The sequence below is a fragment of the Ranitomeya variabilis genome, chromosome 5, assembly GCF_051348905.1.
Source record: "Ranitomeya variabilis isolate aRanVar5 chromosome 5, aRanVar5.hap1, whole genome shotgun sequence".
Lineage (NCBI taxonomy): Eukaryota > Metazoa > Chordata > Amphibia > Anura > Dendrobatidae > Ranitomeya > Ranitomeya variabilis.
In genome coordinates this window covers 87123205-87144509 of record NC_135236.1, presented here as the reverse complement: position 1 = coordinate 87144509, position 21305 = coordinate 87123205, and the positions used below count along the sequence as shown (strand labels likewise).

General features: G+C 41.5%; 1 protein-coding gene across 1 annotated transcript in view; it reads left to right on the top strand.

Moving 5' to 3' along the window:
* The window catches only part of LOC143773362 (zinc metalloproteinase-disintegrin-like berythractivase), a 120418-nt gene that overhangs the window by 34955 nt on the left and 64158 nt on the right, over positions 1-21305 (top strand). The window contains exons 7-11 of the mRNA XM_077260838.1: positions 4091-4268; positions 6339-6401; positions 20218-20289; positions 20376-20545; positions 20907-20988. Coding sequence (XP_077116953.1) covers positions 4091-4268; positions 6339-6401; positions 20218-20289; positions 20376-20545; positions 20907-20988 — 565 coding nt within the window. The remainder of the gene's footprint in view (positions 1-4090; positions 4269-6338; positions 6402-20217; positions 20290-20375; positions 20546-20906; positions 20989-21305) is intronic.

Here is a 21305-nt window from a genome sequence, read left to right as displayed (position 1 = left end):
TTATTGAAAATTGGAAGAAACCGCAGCAACTTAACCACGAAGTGGAGACCATGTAAAGTTCCAGAGTGGGGTCACCGATTGCTGAGGAGCAGAGGGAAGAAGTCACCAACACTCTACTGACTCCATAAGTGCAGAGTCCAAACCTCCTCTACTGTAGAGTTATCATTAGCACAAACTGTTCCCTGAGCTTTATTGTATTGCATGGGTTTCCATGTTCTAACATCTGCAAGCCTTATATCAACAAGCACAATGTCAAGCATCAGGTGGAGTAATGTAAAACACGTGGCGGGGTGATGGATCAACTTCTCTATGAGGCCTCTGATGAGCAAGTCTTGGTTTGGCTAATTATTATTATTTATTATTATAGCTCCATTTATTCCATGGCGCTTTACATGTGAGGAGGGGTATGCATAATAAAAACAAGTACATTAATTTTAAACAATACAAGTCACAACTGGTACAGTAGGAGAGAGGACCCTGCCCGTGAGGGCTCACAATCTACAAGGGATGGGTGAGGATACAATGGGTGAGGATAGAGCTGGTCATGCAGCGGTTTGGTCGATCGGTGGTTACTGTAAGTTGTAGGCTTCTCGCAAGAGGTAGGTCTACAGGTTCTTTTTGAAGGTTTCGATGGTAGGCGAGAGTCTGATATGTTGTGGTAGAGAGTTCCAGAGTAGGGGGGATGCGCAAGAGAAATCTTGTATGCGATTGTGGGAAGAGGAGATAAGAGGGGAGTAGAGAAGGAGATCTTGTGAGGATCGGAGGTTGCGTGCAGGAAAGTACCAGGAGACAAGGTCACAGATGTATGGAGGAGACAGGTTGTGGATGGCTTTGTAGGTCATGGTAAGGGTTTTGTACTGGAGTCTCTGGGTAATGGGGAGCCAGTAAAGGGATTGACAGAGGGGAGAGGCTGGGGAATAGCTGGGGGACAGGTGGATTATTTGGGCAGCAGAGTTTAGAATAGATTTGAGGGGTGCGAGAGTGTTTGAGGGGAGGCCACGAAGCAAGAGGTTGCAGTAGTCGAGGCGGGAGATGATGAGGGCATGGACTAGGGTTTTTGCAGATTCTTGGTTTAGGAATGTACGGATCCGTGAAATATTTTTGAGTTGAAGGTGGCAAGAAGTGGAAAGGGCTTGGATATGTGATTTGAAGGAGAGATCAGTGTCAAGGATTACCCCGAGGCAGCGAGCTTGTGGGACTGGGGAGAGTGGGCAGCCATTTACTGTAATTCCAGGAGAACGTTACCAGCCTGATTGCATTGTGCCAGATGTAAACTTTGGTGGAGGAGGGATAATGCTATGCTGACGTTCTTTGGGGATTGTCCTAGACACGATAGTTCCAGTGAAAGGAGATCGAAATACTTCAGCATACAAGACATTTGGACAATTCTAGCTTCCTATTTTGTGGGACCAGTTTGAGGAACACATTTTTTGATCCCCATGACTGTACCCCAGTGACGCAAATGAGGAGAGTTTGGTGTAGAAGAACTTGACCAGCTGCACGGAGCACTGACCCCAGCCCCATCCAACACATTTGATATGCACTAGAAAGGAGATTGTGAGCTCGGCCTCTCCTCCAACATCAGTGGCTGACCTTTTAAATGATTTTCTGATTAAATAGGCAAAAATTCCCACAGAAACCTCAAAAATATTGTAGAAAACTTTCCCAGAAAAGCAGAAGCTGTTATAAGTTAAAAGGGGGAACCGACTCGATATTGTTTCATTTGAATTTAGAATGTCATGTCATAAAAGCTCCTATAGGTGTGAAGTGAAATCTGTCTACGTATGTATCTAAAGGTATAAAAATGCAGGACTCCAAAAGTTGTATTATGCAAAACACTGCAAAACTTTATTAGCCTGTGTGAACAAGGCAACATTTTAAGTAAAAAACACAGAGCCTTTCTCAAGCCTTGAAAAAGGCTTTGTATTTTTGAGCCACCATGTTGCCTTTTTCACACAGGCTAATAAACTTTATCACTTTTTTCCCAATACAACTTTTGGAATGCTGCCTACATGTTTGGACTTTTAGGGTAAGTTCATACAGGGCGTTTTTGCTGCATTTTTTGCTGCTTTTTTATGCTAATTTTCAGCTGCTTTTTACAGTACCAGCAAAGCCTATGAGATTTCAGAAATCTTATGCACACACGTTGTTTTTTTGTGTGATCAGTATTTTGTGCTTTGCAGCGTTTTTTTACATAGGGCATGTCACTTCTTTTAGCGTTTTTCCAGCGTTTTCCACCCATTCACTTGAATGGATAGTGAAAAAACGCTGCAAATACGCAAGATTGACTTTTCTTGCAGTGCATTTGCTGCAGAAAAGTCAAGGGGGGACAGATGTGACGTCACACTCGGCTCTGCTACATCTGGATGACAGGCTGCATGATTCGTCCATGCAGCCTGTCATCCAGCAGAGCGGACCTGATCCCCATTCACTTGAATGGGGGGGGTCCGACAATACAGTGTTTGACACGCTGTCATACTGTATGCATGACAGCGTGGCAAACACCGCTTCTGATTGGCGGGGAAATCATGCCCGCCGGTCAGAGAACCGCGCTTCCCACGCTGTCAGAAGACAGCGGGAGCGCTCAGCTGTGATCGGAGGTGTAAATTCACCTCCGATTACTGGTGTCAACTGATGGGACTACTGATCCCATCATCTGACACCTATTGCCGCTAATTACAGTGAGAGCAGGAGCGGCGGATGGGAGTTTTCATCTGCCGCTCCTGATCTATAAATAAATATTTTTTTTTTAAACCGGCGTGGGTTCCCCCCTCCTTTTGATAACCAGTCAGACAAAACTCACAGCTGGGGGCTGCAACCCTCAGCTTCAGCAAGGCTAGTTATCAAGAATAGAGGGGTCCTCACGTTTTTTTATTTAAATTAATAATTAAAAAAAAATGGCGTGGGGTTCCCCCCCCCATTTTTGACAACCAGCCTTGCTAAAGCAGACAGCTGGGGCTGGTATTCTCTGGTTGGTAAGGGGCCATTGTTATAGGCCCCCCACCTAAAAATAGCAGCCCGCAGCTGCCCAGAAAGGGCTTATCTATTAGATGCGCCAATTGTGGCCCTTTGCCCGGCTCTTCCCTCTTGCCTTGTAGTGGTGGCAAGCCGGGTAATGAGGGGTTAATGTCACCTTGCTATTGTAAGGTGACATTAAGCCGGCTTAGTAATGGAGAGGCGTCATTAAGACACCTATCCATTACTAATCCTATAGTAATTAAAGGGTTAAATAAGCACACAAATGCAGAAAAAAAGTATTTTAATGAAATAAAACAATGCACACCGTTTTACCATTTTATTATTCTGCCATTGCAAAGCGAAGCCATCGATCTTCTGTAATAAAAATAAAATAAAAAAGCAAAAGTATACTTCCTGATCCGTCGTAGTCCAGTATACCGAGTGTCCCACGCAGAATCTAGGGGAGATAAAGCTACAACCAGGAGCGATGCTAATGAGACCACCCCCAGCTGTAAGCGACTGGGGAATGAATGAGACGGAGCGGGCGCAGGCTCAGTAACTAGCGGTGACGTCACCGAGCCTGCGCTCCCTCACTGCCTGACCTGAGGTAACCTCTACACTGTGGGAAAATATCTATCTATCTATCTATCTATCTATCTATCTATCTATCTATCTATCTATCTATTCAATCTATCGATCTATTCTACCTATTCATTCTATCTATTCTATCAATTTATCTATTAATTCTATCTATTTTATCAATCTATCTATTCTATCTATTCATTCTATCTATCTACAGGAAGTTGTTTTTTTTTCTCTGTGTGCACTCAACATTATTGGCATGCACAAAGAGAAAAAAAAGCATGAAAAAACACCAAAAACGAGGCAAAAAACACACCTAAACCTGCATTTTTGGCGCAGCTTCTTTCCTGCCAAGATGATCAAGTTTTGCTGCCGAAAAAAAACGCAGCAAAAACGCCGTGTATGAACTTACCCTTACATAGATTACACAGACATTATAGACTGTCTGTTTATCTTTTATTTACATATCCTTTATGTAATATTTATCTATCTCTAATAAACTGAAGCAGACATGTTTTTGTGATTTTCCATGTTGTTCATCATCTCACAGTGGTCTTATCCAGACACAGGAGCAGAGTTTTTTTATTGAACCTCTGATGTTCACAGAAAGTCAAGAGCACGCAGTGTATGAGCAAATGGAACTGCCCATGTCAGGCTGCGGTGTCAGTGAGAACTCTACAAAACAGAAACCACCGTCCATTCCATCATTTCGGACTTCAGCTCATGAGGTGATATTATCCGTTTAGTCTCCTCTACTACCCTATCTGTCTCAGTATATCCTATATGATCGTATACCGCAGTCTAGTCTAAGTGTATGCTATGTGATTTAAACAGTAGAGTCTCAATGTATCCTATGTGATTTATACAGCTGTCTCAGTGTTTCCTATGTGCTATATATACAGCAGACTTGGGGTATCCTTTATGATGTATATAGAGCAATCTCAGTGTATTCTATTATTATTTATTTATATAGCAGCATTGATTCCATGGTGCTGTACATGAGAAGGGATTACATACAAATTACAGATATCACTTACAGGAAGCAAACTAACAATCACAGACTGATATAGAGGGGCGAGGACCCTGCCCCTGCGAGCTTACATTCTACCTATGTGATGCACACAGCATTCTCAGTATATCCCATGTGATGTACTGTATATAGTATAAGTCTCAGTGTATCCAAGTTTATGTATACGACATATATGCTATGTTATGTACACAGAAGTCTCATTGTATCCTATGTGATGTGTACACAGCAGTCTCGTTATATTCTATGTGATGTATATGGCAGTCTCGGTGTCTCCTATGTAATGTTTATACAGCAGTCTCAGTGTATTTTATGTGATACATACAGCAGTCTCAGTGTATCCTACGTGATGTATACAACAGTCTCAGTGTATCCTATTTAATATATACAAAAGTCTCAGTGTGTCCTATGTGATGTACAGTATATGTAGCAGTCTCAGTGTATCCTATGTGATGCAGCTAGTCTCACGTGCTATATCACTGCTCTCTTATATAAATCAGAAATAATATGACATATTAATTAAATAATTTAACAGAGAAAGCAGCCAATCACAGTCGTCCAGCTTTCATTTTACCAGAGCAAAATATAGAAAGAAATCTGCCTTATGATTGGTTGTTGGAGGCAGCAAAGGCAGTAGTTCATATAGAGAGTTTCATAAGTCTTCAGCTTTATCTTTACCTTCATGGTGGGACGTATGGAAGGATGGGGTGGAGCTTGTGAGAAGATGAGGAGTCTGAGAGCTGCCAGGAGGGATGTGATAGGTGATGATGTTATCCAGTAGTTTACCCTTGTCATCGCTTGGCTCCATGGCTCAATCCGGTGACCTTTGGCTGGTAATCGGTTTGCCTCTCTGTTGGATGACAGCTTGTTTTGTTCCCTGTCCAACTGCTGATAATACACTTGTCTTTGATTTGCTGTGTTTGCAGTTGGGTGACCCGGGACCAGGGGCTCCTTCCCTGTCTCTACCACTAAGGGGCACCCTGGCTTGCCCTATTCCCTGGGATACTCAAGGTGAAGATGCCGGGGCCACCGGTCTTGCCTTATCTCCTGAATCAGTCCTCCGTCTGTTCTCTTCCCCCACCCAGGGAAGAGGGGGCCCTACTGTGCACTGCAGTACACCAACCTGACGAACAAGGCAACACAAGCAAGGGTAAACTGAAAATACCAAGCATGCAAATATTCACTCACATAAAACAGAGGAATGCACAAGGAGGAAGGGGGAATAACCAAAGTAAGAGGACGGAAGGGAATTATCACACTTACAAACCACGCAACAGTCACAGATAACTCCTCCAAAACTCCTTGTCATATAAAACACATCTCCTCCAAGACATGCAGCAAAAGTTAGCTCTGACATGGGTTTGAATCAGAACCCCGGCTATAATGGGGATGGGAGTGGCTAACCAGCTCAGCTGAGAGCTCATACTCCCAGAATTTCCAACATCGCCTATTAACCCCTGTTGTGCCAAAAGAAATAAACACTATTTAAAAAGAAGTGATTTTTTCAGCACAGGAGTAGGAGCAATCAGACGCTGCGGTCTTCTGTCTTTTCTCTGTTGCAGTAACCCTGTGATATCCCCTTTCTGCTCATCCAGTCACATGACAGGTAGAGATACAAATGTATTTTCCCATAGGTATGGCTTAGTGGACATGCACTGTGTTCATGAGATATGTTGCAGACCTGTCCTGTAAGTTACTGACGTATTTAGAACGTTAGCTTTGTCTCTTGTTATTGTACCTGTACTGAAATATTATATGATCTTGTTTTTAGAAGGAAAATCTGTGGATAACAAAAAAGTACATTGAGCTCTTTATTGTGGCAGATCTGAGTATGGTAAGTGAGATCCCTGATAAAGTCATTGTATTATGTGTACTAGCAAAGCAATGTGCTGTAATATAGCAGATATTGGGCAGTCACTCATTATAGGAGATAATATAAGTACAGGATGTCTCCCATGCCCAATAACAATTTTCTCATAAAGCGCATAACTGGACATGTGGGAAGATGACCTCATATAGCCTATAGAGACACTATGCTAGTATCTGCAGACCACTAGCTAGTTGGCTGTGAACTGGACAGGCAGAAGATACAGTCATGGGAAAAACTAAGTATACCCTCTTTGACTTCTGTTGTTTCACTTATCAGGACGCTATAATAAAAATATGCTCCCTGAAAAGTGTTAAAATTAGGTAACTACAACACCATATATATGTTGAATTTCTTTACATTTGCTGAGTATGGCAGGTTTTCTGTCTGGCCCAATCGATACTGATTGATGGTTGAAGGACGGTTTTCTGTACGCAGGATAATTCTATGGGGTGAACTGATACGCCCTTTTTGAAAACACTCTGCAAGGATCTAGATAAAAATGTGATATAAAAACAATATTAAATCATGGTGGGAGATTAAGAATTCTATAAAACACCACATTGTCCCAAAGGGTCTTCGCATTAATATTTATCCATCACCAAGGACAACTAATCCAGAACTACGAGCGGCTTGGTTGAAGGAATCGGTGTCTTCATGAGTCAGGGTTATGAATATCCTCCTTGAGGACTAAAAAACATTTTTGAGTGGAGCTCTACTAAACAACTAAATTAACTCATTGAGCGTACATTGAAATTTAAGTGTGATCCTTACTTTAATACACGAGGGAGATCTCGGTTCAGAGATATCAAACGCTATTAAAGGAGAAAAAACATACTCAATTCCTAAGATATCTAGGATGATTTAAGAATAATCAGTCTTATAATTTCTCAACCAACAATAATAAAATGACAGATATCTCCTCATCTGATGCTGACATCAGGCACAGAGAGGTCAGATAATAAAGGACGGTGTACGTTGGGACTAAAGAGATAGGGAGGCCTTTTAAAACAAGATGGCAACGGCAAAGAGACAGACAAGGTCAGGACTTTGTAATCAGAAATACAAAAACAATACAGGGCGGCATTCCTGGCATACCTCAATCCTATTGTCATGCGTCTGGGTTCAAACCCTTAATCCTGTGTTTTGTGGTCGGCTTCTGTGTCTGCCAAGCCACCGTAGATACATTTTTTTTCTGGGTGTTTAGTTTCTGCCATCCTTGCTTCAGTCTTGTTAGGATAACAGGTGTTTTCATTTACTCATACGACTGCCCTATCACCTTTCTGGTGCGGCTTTATTTAATTTCCCCCTGCTTTTGTTTCCTGTTGGTGATAGTCTTATTTGGATGTCCAGCCATACAGCTGTAGTTTAAGCCAGTCAGTGATAGTCCAACTAGGGGTAATCGCTCTGCTGTTTATGTTCTGTACCCTGCACCTATTTTTATTTTTAGGAGGTAGGTGGCATATTTTCTAACAGTACATACTTAATCCTTTGTTTTGTACTTCGTGATTTCTGTTACTCACTCTGGCATCTCTTTCTATTTCAGCACACTTTCCCTTCTGTAGGTAATTTGCACTCTTCTCTGCCCTGCGGTTCATTAGGAGGAACGTGAATCGCTTGACAGCCTTTCATGCAGTATTGGTCCAAGTTGCCTTCATCTAATCTGCGGTTAGCCCTATCTCAGCTCATGCAGGAACCACTATGGTCTGCGGGAGGCAAAATCTCTAGACTGTACAGGAACTGGCAGGCTTAGTTGCAGTTTTAGTGTGTTAAAAATTTTCCCAAGAGAGTTTATAACACCCATTTTTGTTCTATCCTTGTCACATTCCTCTTCCTTTTTTTAGAGCAAAGAGCTCCAGTCAGTTCTCAATTGAGGAAAAGGTTATAACAAATCATAACCAGATTATTAATCTTTCTTACTATAGACGGTCAAGAAAATATTGCAGAATATTACAGAAAGGATTGAATTTTGTACCCACCACATCATTTAAAGGGGTTTGTCTAGCTCAAAATGTTAAGTGTGCAGTCACTCAAAAGGAGAGCCTTCTGACTTTTGGAGCAAAAAATTGGCTGGAAGAGATAGCCATGTCATGTTTGCAGGACCCCAGTGGAAACTGACCCCAAATTGACCCCATTTTGGAAATTGCACCCCTCAAGAAATTTATCTAGAAGTGTGGTGAGCACCTTTAACCTACAGGTGCTTCATAGAATTTTATAACATTGAGCCATGAAAATAAAATAAAAAATTCTTACAAAAGTGTTGCTTCAGCCCCACATTTTTCATTTTCACAAGGGTAACAGAAGAAAATGGACAATGCAGTTTGTTGTACAATTTCTCCTGAGTACACCGATACACCTTATGTGGTGGAAAATTACTGTTTGGGCACACGGAATTGCTCGGAGGAGTGCTAATTGAATTCTTGAGCACCATTTTGGCTGGAATAGATTGCAGATGTCATGTCACATTTGTAGAGTTCCTGACATGCCAAAACAGCAGAAACACCCACAAGTCACCCCATTTTGAAAACTGCACCTCTAGAGGAATTCATCTTGAGATGTAGTGAGTATTTTTGCCTTCAAGTGATTCACAGAAGACTATAACATTGGGCTGAGTAAATGGAATATTATTAGTGATGAGCGACTCGGGCGACTCGGGTGTCCTCCGAGTATTTTTTAGTGCTCGGAGATTTAGTTTTCCTCACCTCAGCTGAATTATTTACAGCTATTAACCAGCTTGATTACATGTGGGGATTCCCCAGCAACCAGGCAACCCCCACATGTACTTAGGCTGGCTAACAGATGTAAATCATTCAGCTGCAGCGATGAAAACTAAATCTCCGAGCTCTAAAAAATACTCGGAGGACACCCGAGCATGCTCGGGAAATCTCGAGTAACGAGTATATTCGCTCATCACTAAATATTACCATTTTTTCCACTAAAATGTTACATGGGTCCCAAGTTTTAAATGTTCAAAAAGAATAATAGGAGAAAATGAGAAATACAGTTTGTTATGCGATTTCTCCTGAGTACGCCAATACTCCATATTTGGTTGAAAACCACTTTTAAGGCACAGTGCAAAGCTCAAAGGGAAGGAGCGCCATATTGGAGTTCAGATTTTGCTGGAATGGTTAGAGGGTGCCATGTCACATTAGCAGAGCCCCTGAGGTGCCAGAACAGCGGAATCCCCCTTAGTGACCCCATTTTACAAACTACAGCCCCAATGAATTCATCTAGGGGGTGCAGTGAGCATGTTGACACCACATGTGCCTCACGGAATTTTATACCATTGGGTAGTGAAGAAAGAATAAATTTTTACCAATAATTGTTGTTTTATCCCCAATTTTTTAATTTGTATAAGGGCTAATTCGAAAAACTGGACAACACAATTTGTTATGAAATTTCTCCTGAGTACGCCAATACGCTACATGTAATTGGGAAATACTTTTCAGAAAGCTCAAAAGGGAAGGAGCACCATATTATAGTGCAGATTTTGCCCTTTTTACCTCTCAATGAATTCATCTAGGGGTGCAGTGATCATATTGACACTATGGGTGTGTCACAGAATTTTATACCATTCGACAGTGAAGAAAAAATACTTACATTTTTCCCACAAAAGTTTTATTATAGCCCCAGATTTTACATATTCACACAGGGAAATGGGTAAAAATGGCACCAAAATCTGTCATTATCGTAGAATAGTTTTTGGACTCCATATACAGAGCCGCTAAGTCTCAGAATCACACCTCAAATGACCCTATTTTGGAAATTACACCCCTATGAGAAATTATCTTCTTTGGAGTAGTCACGATTTTGACTCCACATTTGTTTTCCAGAAATGAGCAGCAATGGATGTTGCCGAGTGAAAATTGCAAATCTGCCAGTTTAGTGCCCAGTACATTGTAGCCCCAATACATTGTATGCTCAGTACATTGTAGTTCTCATCCATTGGGCTCAGCTCATGCTTCTGGAGACATGTACCTGTAAATTATGTGGGCTCTCATCGCTGCAGAGCCTTTGTGCTACCAGTAACATGGATGCCCCTTATATTTCCAATGACAGATGATGGACCTGAGTAGGACTTGCTTTTGTTGTGGATTGAGTTGAAGCTTGTATTGGGAACATTTTTCATTTTGGATCACGTTTATCCGATGCTCTAATCTGAGCACCTACTTCGGGGTTTCCATCAAAATCTCCGACTGATGCGATTCAGATGAAACCCCCATGGGTCCTTTCACTAATGAGGCAGCAACATTACTCTGGAGTCTGTCTGACCTCTGTTCAGCAGTGTCCTTTTTAGAGGTGCCCAAAACTGTGGCCAACCGCACTTAAAAAGAAGGACACTGCTGGATCATAGGCCAGGCGGCGTCCACAGTGCCTCCATCAGCCTCAGTATAGGGAATCTTCTGTCGGGGGTTTCATCTGAATCATGTATTTCAGAGATTTACACAAAACCCCCGATGTAAGTGCTCAGCGTTTAGCGCAGGATAAATGTGAGCCGAGCCAAGCCTTAAGGTACCTTCACACTGAACAACTTTCCAACGAGAACGACAACGATCCGTGACGTTGCAGCGTCCTGGATAGCGATCTCGTTGTGTTTGACACGCAGCAGCGATCAGGATCCCGCTGTGATATCGTTGGTCGGAGCTAGAAGGCCAGCACCTTATTTCGTCGTTGGATCACCCGCTGTCATCGCTGGATCGGTGTGTGTGACACCGATCCAGCGATGTGTTCGCTTGTAACCAGGGTAAACATCGGGTTACTAAGTGCAGGGCCGCGCTTAGTAACCCGATGTTTACCCTGGTTCCCATTGTAAATGTAAAAAAAAAAAAACAGTACATACTTACATTCCGGTGTCTGTCACGTCTCTCGCCGTCAGCTTCCCGCACTGACTGTGAGCGCCGGCCGTAAAGTAAAAGCAGAGCACAGCGGTGACGTCACCGCTGTTCTGTGCTTTACGGCCGGCACTGACACAGTCAGTGCGGGAAGCTGACGGCGAGGGATGTGACAGACACCGGAATGTAAGTATGTAGTGTTTTTTTTTTTTTACATTTACAATGGGAACCAGGGTAAACATCGGGTTACTAAGTGCGGCCCTGCGCTTAGTAACCCGATGTTTACCCTGGTTACCCAGGGACTTCGGCACCGTTGGTCGCTGGAGAGCTGTCTGTGTGACAGCTCTCCAGCGACCACACAACGACTTACCAACGATCATGGCCAGGTCGTATCGCTGGTCGTGATCGTTGGTAAATCGTTTAGTGTAACGGTATCTTTACTGCGATCTTAGGGAGGCAGAACAAACAAATCAACAGCAGACCAAGAATTGCTTTTATTTATTTTTTATGCCGTTTCTCTTGCGATATAAGTGGATAGATGACTTTATTTTTCGGGTCAGTGCGATTACAGTGATACCAGATTTATATTTTTTTTTATGTTTGGCTGCTGTCACACACCGAAAGATGCATTTTTTTGAATAATAAGTTTTTGCATAGTCACATTTTTAGAGCTAGAATTTTTCTATATTTCTGTCAATAGAGTCATGAGAGTCCTTTTTTTTTGTGGGACGAGTTGATGTTTTTATTGGTGCCATTTTCAGGGACATTTTTGATTGCTTTCTATTATGATTTTTGGGAGGCTGAATGAACAAGAATCAGCAATTCAGGAATTGTTTTTTATGCCTTTCACTGTGTGGTAAAAGTGATAAAGCAGCTTTATTCTTAGGGTCAGCACGATTACAGTGATACCACCTTTATATAACTTTTTTAATGTTTTGGTGCTTTTACACAATAAAAACTATTTATCGAAAAAAATTGTTTTTCGCATGGCTCTGTTCTAAGAACTATGACTTTTTTATTTCTCTGCTGATGGAGCTGTGTGCAGCTTGTTTTTTTTGTGGGACAAGATCACGTTTTCAGTGGCACTATTTTTATTTACATTCATCTTTTTGATCGCGTTTTATTCCACTATTTTTTCAGTGGTATGATGAAAAAGCATAGTTTTTAGCCAAGTTTTTTTTTTACGTGGGTTTACTAAAGAGGTAAACTAGTGTGATGGTTTTCAATAACGTAGACAAAAAGAAAAAAACACTCTCAAGCGGCACTGTCCTGCTGAATTCCGACCTCTCAGTGGGGATCACAGACGCATATCCTACTACGCCGTACAAAAGAAGACTTCAGGTGCTCCTTCATGGAAAAAAGTCTCTGAATTCAAAACGTCTAGTAAGCACAATAATGAGGGCACTCACCCGTCTTCATTAAAATGATTCCTTTATTTACGAAAAAACATCCAGAGGGCCGTTATGGCCGGGGGAGAGAGGGGGCCTCAGCCCGTGTGAGCAGAGGAGATCGACGACGGCCGTTTCGCGCTATCCTGCGCTTCTACGGGTCAAATTGTGTGTGGAACCGGCGGCGGATATAGTGTGCCAACCAGACACACCCCACCACTAAGTTCCTCCCACAAGACAAAACGATACAATGAACACACATTAAAACCATTTGTTAAAAACAAAAGAGCTAATACATAGGCTTCTGGAATAAATATGTGACACATGGGGACTTTTCTTTCCAAAGAATTATTAAACAGACAGACCAAATAAACCTCTTTGCCACGGCGATCATCTATTTCATTACATCTAGCCGGGCGATACAACGCCCTCTATAGGAATATGGACATATCGACCCTGTCGTTGAAGCCAAGCGGACCCATTGCATTACTGCGCAGAATCCACCTGGCTTCACTCCTCAACAGAAGATTGTCCAAATCTCCTCCTAATAGTGTGATGGTTTTACAGGCCGGGTCTTTCCAGATGTGAGGATACCAAATATGGGTACTTAAAGGAGCCCCGACCAAGTATTGAGTGCATTTACTGAACATACATTTCAGTAGGCCAACATTTCGGATTTTAGAATCATTTTTCAATCTGGTGTTATAGAGTATTCTAATTTACTGAGATAATGACTTTTGGGTTTTCATTGGCTGTAAGTCATACTCATCAACTCATCAACATTAACAGAAATAAACACTTGAAATAGATCACTCTGTTTGTAATGACTCTATATAATATATGAGTTTCATTTTTTGCATTGAAGAACTGAAATACATTACCTTTTTTATTCCAATTTTGTGAGAAACACCTGTATGTATTGGTATATAATATTTTTTCTATTTTTTTCTTTTTTTGTTGTTGTTTATTTTGGGATTTTTAAAAAATATTTTTAATTTTTTTAAATTATTTACTTAGTCCCTCTATGAGACTTTAGCTTTTATTACTCCGATCACTGGTATGATTTATTGCAATGCATAAGCACTACCATGTCATTACCATGACAAAAGCCTATTAGACCAAGCTCCTGAGAGTTATTGAACTCAGCACTAAGGGGGTTAAACATCTGAGGTTGGTGCGGGGACTGCCTCTGGCTGTAACAGCCGGGTCTCAGCTTTCACTTAAGCTGAGCACCTGACGACGATCACAGCTAATATGCCCTGCGCAATCGCCATGACATACCCATACATCATTTATCAGGAACACCTTCCCAACCATGACGTATGGGTACATCAAATGTCGTGAAGGGGTTGAACATCATGATAAGGTACAATGTTCAAAATTGAGATTATCTGAAGAATATTGGGAAGGGGTCCAAACATTGGTAGAACTACTTAATGAAAATGATAGATATAGGATAGGACCATACACCAATCTTAAAAATAAAAGCACTAAAATGCCCCTTATAGAAGATGTGGCAAGCATTCAGCTCTTCCTTATGGTGTTAGAGGAAGACCTATGGAAAATTCGCTGTAGCAATCCAGTACATATATCAATCGGAATCTAAGTAATTGGGCAGATTAGAAAAAAAATCAACATATTATTTTAAAGCCCTTAGATAATGGAGGTAATCTGACTTTGTTAGATCATTGCAAATATTTGTCTAGGTGCTATTCCATCTTGAGAGATGTGGAAACATATCAAATTGTAGATTTGGACCCTACATCAGTGTATAGTGAATCTCTCCACAAAATCTGGTGGAGTGTCTGGGTGAAGGTCTAATCTCAAAAACTGAATTTGAGTTTGTGGAACTTTACTTTCCCACTGTACCCACTCTTTATCGCTCCCGAAGATCCATAATGGTTTAAACCTACTCAAGGGACATCCCATCGTCTCGGGGGTGATTTCAGTTAGCCAAAATGGTCGCATACACTGATAGGATTTTACGTTCATTTGTTACTGCACTTCCATCATATATCAGAGAAACAACAGATTTTCTTATCAAACTAGAGGGCATAACGATTGAGACGGGTGCTCTCTTGACTTGCATTGACATGGAGGTGTTACACAGCAGCATTCCACATGGAGCTGGTATAAAGGTTTTTCATTTTCTGAAATCTAAAGCGGTGCAGTGTAAAACTGCATTATCAATTCCTCAGAAGTCTGCTTCTTTTTGTACCCACTCGCAACTATTTTCTTTGTTATGGCAAATTCTTCCACCAGCTCAGGAAACCATGATGGGAATCCCCTGTGGCTCGTCTTGTGGCAACCTCCTCCTGGGCAGGTGGGAGGAAGCTGTGGTCTTTCAGGAGGATGAGATGTGGTGGAATCCTAAAATTATATTTTGGGCCAGATACATAGATGACATTTGTTTTATCGTCTGGAACCGATTATGATTTTATCACTTATCTTAATTTCTTAAATACAAGTAATATATGACTGAGATTCACATCCAAATGTAACAAAAATGAGCTACCCTTCCTCGATTTGATTGAAAAATGAGGTTTGGATGGTAACCAACAGCGACTAATAATCTTTTAAAATGGAAGAGTTATCGTCCCTCTAAAAAGAGAAATGTCAAAGGGCCAATATTTCCAAATCAGGAGAAACTGATCTAGGGATGGAGTTTTCCTGGTACAAGCCACCTATTTAAAGACTAGGCTCATTCAGAGAAGATACCCTCATCAAATTCTGGATTCTGCCATTTTTCATACCTTATATATTGAAAGAAAATCACTCCTCTACTCCGAGATAAAGGGAATAATTGGCACCTATCACAATCAGACTAATCAGGTATACCGGGTCCTAAAAAAACACTGTGCTAATCCAGATCTTAGGAATTTAATCAAGCCCAAATATTACCTATAGGAAAAGTCGTTCCATTAGAGATCAACTCGTTCGCAGTTTATACATGGTTGAAGATCTGTAGTACGTTCACATGCGGTGATTGCGGGTTTTGCAATAGGATCAAGCTGTGTAAAGAGTTCACTAATGTATCTTTGGGCAATTAGTTTAATTTTGCCAACTGCAAAACTTTTGGGGTAGTGTACATGGCCACATGCTCCTGCCTTTTAAACCCTTCAGCCCCTAAGTCAGTTTTCACCTTCATGACCAGGCCACATTGTACAATTCTGACCAGTGTAAATTTATGTGGTAATAACTCTAGAACTCTTCAAGGGATCCCACTGATTTTGAGAATGTTTTTTGTGACATATGTTACTTCATGAAAGTGGTAAAACTTCTTCGATATGGCTTGCATTTATTTGTGAAAAAAATGGAAATTTGACAAAAATGTAGCAATTTTCAAATTTTTTATTTTTATGCCCTTAAATCAGAGAGTTATGTCGCACAAAATAGTTAATAAATTACATTCCACACATGCCTACTTTACATCAGCACAATTTTTTAAACACAATTTTTTTTTTGTTAGGAAGTTATAAGGGTTAAAAGTTGACCCGTGATTTCTCATTTTTTCAACAAAATTTACAAAACAATTTTTTTAGGGACCATATCACATTTGAAGTGACTTTGAGGGGTCTATATGACAGAAAATACCGAAACGTAAATGTAGAAGGAAAAAATGAACATTTAACTTTTCTTCACAAAAATTTAACTTCTGCCCCAATTTTTGTTTATTTTCACAATGGTAATGTGAAAAATTGTACTCCAAAATTTGTTGTGCAGTTTCTCCAGAGCATACCAATACCCCTTATGTGAAATAAAACCACTGTTTGGGCGCATTGCAGTGCTTGAAAGCAAAGGAGCACCATTTGACTTTTTGAATGCAAAATTTGCTGGAATAATTAGCGCGTTGTTATATCGCGTTTGAAGAGCCCTTGATGTGTCTAAACACTGGAAATCCCCCCCAATTGCCAACATTTTTTTGAAACTATACCCCTAAGGGAACTTATCTAGATGTGTGGTAAGCACCTTGAACCCCCAGGTGCTTTCCAGAAGTTTATAAGGGTATGTTTCCACGTTCAGGAAACGCTGCTTGTTTGACGCTGCGCAGCGCTGCAGCGTCAAACAAGCAGCGTCCAGATGTTCCAGCATAGTGGAGGGGATTTGATGAAATCCCGTCTCCACTATGCGTGGAAACCCGCACGCGGCGGCCCTGCGACTCCGGACATGCTGCGCGTCTTTTCAGATCGCAGCATGCCCGTACACCTTGCGGGGACGCAGCGTCCCCACAAGGCATATCACAGGGCCCTATGGGAGAGCGCGATCATCCCGGATGTGAAGAGTTAACACATCCGGCATGATCGCATCCCATTAAGGGGGCGGGGCTTAGCGCCTAGCGGTGATACCGCCGGCCATCCTGACCGTGGAGTCATACCCTTATATTGAGCCATGAAAATAAAGAAAATCACATTTTTCACTCAAAAAATATTTTTTAGTCCCAAATTTTGCATTTTCATAAGGGTTACAGGACAAATTGCACCATACAATTTGTTGTGCAATTTATCCTGAGTATGCCCATACCCAATATGTACACTCACCGGCCACTTTATTAGGTACACCATGCTAGTAACGGGTTGGACCCCCTTTTGCCTTCCGAACTGCCTCAATTCTTCGTGGCATAGATTCAACAAGGTGCTGGAAGCATTCCTCAGAGATTTTGGTCCATATTGACATGATGGCATCACACAGTTGCCGCAGATTTGTCGGCTGCACATCCCAAAGATGCTCCATACAAGGCAGGATGGATCCATGCTTTCATGTTGTTTACGCCAAATTCTGACCCTACCATCCGAATGTCGCAGCAGAAATCGAGACTCATCAGACCAAGCAACGTTTTTCCAATCTTCTACTGTCCAATTTCGATGAGCTTGTACAAATTGTAGCCTCCGTTTCCTGTTCTTAGCTGAAAGGAGTGGTACCCGGTGTGGTCTTCTGCTGCTGTAGCCCATCTGCCTCAAAGTTCAACGCACTGTGCATTCAGAGATGCTCTTAGGCCTACCTTGGTTGTAACGGGTGGCGATTTGAGTCACTGTTGCCTTTCTATCAGCTCGAACCAGTCTGCCCATTCTCCTCTGACCTCTGGCATCAACAAGGCATTGCCGCCCACAGAACTGCCGCTCACTGGATTTTTTTTCTTTTTCGGACCATTCTCTGTAAACCCTAGAGATGGTTGTGCGTGAAAATCCCAGTAGATCAGCAGTTTCTGAAATACTCAGACCAGCCCTTCTGGCACCAACAACCATGCCACGTTCAAAGGCGCTCAAATCACCTTTCTTCCCCATACTGATGCTCGGTTTGAACTGCAGGAGATTGTCTTGACCATGTCTACATGCCTAAATGCACTGAGTTGCCGCCATGTGATTGGCTGATTAGAAATTAAGTGTTAACAAGAAGTTGGACAGGTGTACCTAATAAAGTGGCCGGTGAGTGTAGAGCAAAACTACTGTTTGGGCGCACAGCAGGGTTTGGAAAGAAAGGAGCGACCATTTGACTTTTTGAAAGCAAAATTTGCTGGAATAATAATGTGCCTAAATAGTGGAAACCCCCCAAAAAGTGACACCATTTTGGAAACTAGACCCTTCAAGGAATGTATCTAGATGTGTGATGAGCACCTTGAACCCGAAGGTTCTTCACAGAAGTTTATAACGTAGAGCTATGTAAGTAACAAAATCACATTTTTCCCACAAAAATGTTCTTTTAGTCCCAAATGTATTATTTTCACACGGTAATGGGAAAAAATGTACTACAAAATGTGTTGTGCAATTTCTCCTGACTATGCAGGTACCCCATGTATGGTGTAAAACTACTGTTTGGGCTCACGGCAGGGATAAGAAAGGAAGTGCCGTTTTTGAAAGCAGATTTTGATGGAATGGTTTGCAGGTGTCATTTCGTGCTTGTAGAGCCCCAGATGTGGCTAAACAGTGGAAACCCCCAACAAGTGCCCCCATTTTGGAAACTAGACCCCTCAAGGAATGTATCTAGATGTATGATGAGCATCTTGAACCCCCAGGTGCTTTACAGGAGTTTGTAATGTAGAGCCGTGAAAATAATAAAATCACATCATTCTCCACAAAAATGTTATTTTAGCTCCAAATATTTTATTTTCACAAGATAATAGGAGAAAATGGAACTCAAAACTTGTTGTGTAATTGCTCCTGAGTGCACTGATACTGCATATGTGGGGGTAAACTACTGTTTGGGCGCACGACAGGTCAGAAAAGAAGGAGTGACGTTTTGGAAAGCAAACTTTGATGGTACGGTCTGCCGGTGTCATGTTGCATTTGGAGAGCCCCAGATGTGCATAAACAGTGGAAAACCCTCACAAGTGACCCCTCAGGGAATTTATCTAGATGTGTGGTGAGCACCTTGAACCCACAGGTAGGTGCTTCACAGAGTTTTACACCGTTGATCTGTGGAAATGAAAAAATATATATTTTTCACCCCAAAATGTGGTTTAGCCTCAAATTCTTCATTTTCACAAGGATAGCAGGAGAAAATGGGCCTCAAAATTTCTTATGCAATTTCTCCTGAGTATGCCGATAACCCATATGTGGTCAAAAACAACTTTTAAAGCACAGTGCAAAGCTCAGACAGGAATAAGCGCCATAATGGAGTTCAGATTTTGCTGGACTGGTTTCAGGTGCCATGTCACATTGGCAGAGCCCCTGAGGTGCCACAACAGCAGAACCCACATAAGAGACCCCATTTTACAACTACACCTCTCAATGAATTCATCTTGCGGTGCAGTGATCATATTGATACCACAGGTGGGTCACAGATTTTTTTTTTTACCATTGGGCTGTGAAAAGAAAAACAAACACATTTTTACCACCTAATTTTTGTTTTAATCCCCAGACTTTACATTTTAAGATGGGAAAATGGGTAAAAATGGCACCAAAATTTGTCTCCAAATTTCTGCTGAATGTGGAAATACCCCATATGTGGCTATACAGAACTGCTTAGCCACACGGTGAGACTTGGTAGAGATGAAGCGCTATTTGACTCTTGGAGAACAAATTATAGTAGAATAGTTTGCAGAATCCATATACAGAGCCCCTAAGTGCAAGAAGAGTAGAATTCCCCTCTCAAGTAACCACATTTTAAAAATTATACCTAGGAATTTATTTACCGGTATAGTGACAATTTTGACTCCATCGGTGTTTTCCACCTACAAGCAGCAATGGATGTTGCTGAGTGAAAATTGCAAATCTGCTATTGTTGTGTCCAGTATGTTGTGCTTCTGGAAATATGGACCCCATAAATTAAGTGTGTCTCATTGCTACAGAAATGACAAACAGAATGCTACCTGCAGTTTATGCACACTGGGGCATTAGGATTTGGGAGAACAGAATTCGCTGGATTTCTTTTGGAGGGCGAGGTGCCATTTTGCTTTTTCAGAGCCTTTGTACTACCATTAACGTGCAACTTTGTGGTGGTAGAGCCCATTTTGGGTACGCTCCTAACTAAAGCTCTAAGATGTGTTCATATAGATATTACTAATTTTTATGACAGAAAGTTATTTGTACAACTATTATCACATCTTAATAACTCTTTATCTTCCAGTACAATAAATTTGGACGCCATATGGACAATGTTAAAATGCATCTTTTTGGAGTGGTGAACTATATGAATAAGGTAAGGCCACTTCTACAGGAAACACTAGAATATCTTCATAATCATTGCTGTTTGCAATAAAGACTCCTCTCTTCTTTCCTACTCAGGTGTATAAAACCATCAACATTTTTGTCGCCCTCATTGGGATTGAAATCTGGGATATTACAGATCAGATTGAAGTGGTTTCCGACTACAATGTGCTGCTGCAAAGATTCCAAGAATGGAGGATTCAGAACCTGCTGCCCAGGAAACCTCACGATAATGCCCAGTTTATCACGTAAGCCTCCAGAGCTGGGTTTACATCACCTGGCCAGCGGCGTTAAACATGTTGCTGATCAGCGGTTGTTTAATATCTAGCCTAGGCAAGCAGATTGATGATTTTTACTTCGCCTGAAAAATCATTTCATCCATTGAACAACTGTTTTGCTCGCTCGTTGGGTGATCGGCAGCCTGTTTATATTGCACAAATATTGGGAAACAAGCTTTTATAGGAATGCTCTTTCCCGGTAATCAGGAAGATAAAATCCAGTCTAATAATCCTGATGTCTGGATTCCTGTTGATTACATATCTTCACTGTACAGTTTTAGGTACATAGAGTGAATATTCTCCAGATATTTAGGCACAGTTTTTTTTTTAGGGATGTTGACTTTGATGGAAGTACAGTCGGACTTGCAACTGTGTCTGCGATGTGTGAAGCAAATTCTGCAGGAGTTAACCAGGTAAGTTGAGTTTCTCCAGTTGGGCCACACAGTCTGTTGGTTGTATGTGTAGCCCTTTGTGGATAAACAATGTATATCTATACAGAGATGGCCCTGATAAATGAAGAACAAGTGGAAGTTAATTGCTCAGCATCTTAAAGCGGTAGTTTGGCCTAGAAGAGTAGGGTCCCTCACATGGTAACTTCATCCTAACTGTGAATAAGGTATGCCCTTGTAATATTAAGGGCTTACTTGGTGAGATAGATTTTCTAAACCATAGGTCTTGGTGACTGGGTGAAGAGCGTGATCTGGAGGCGATGATGCTGGATAACAAGTCT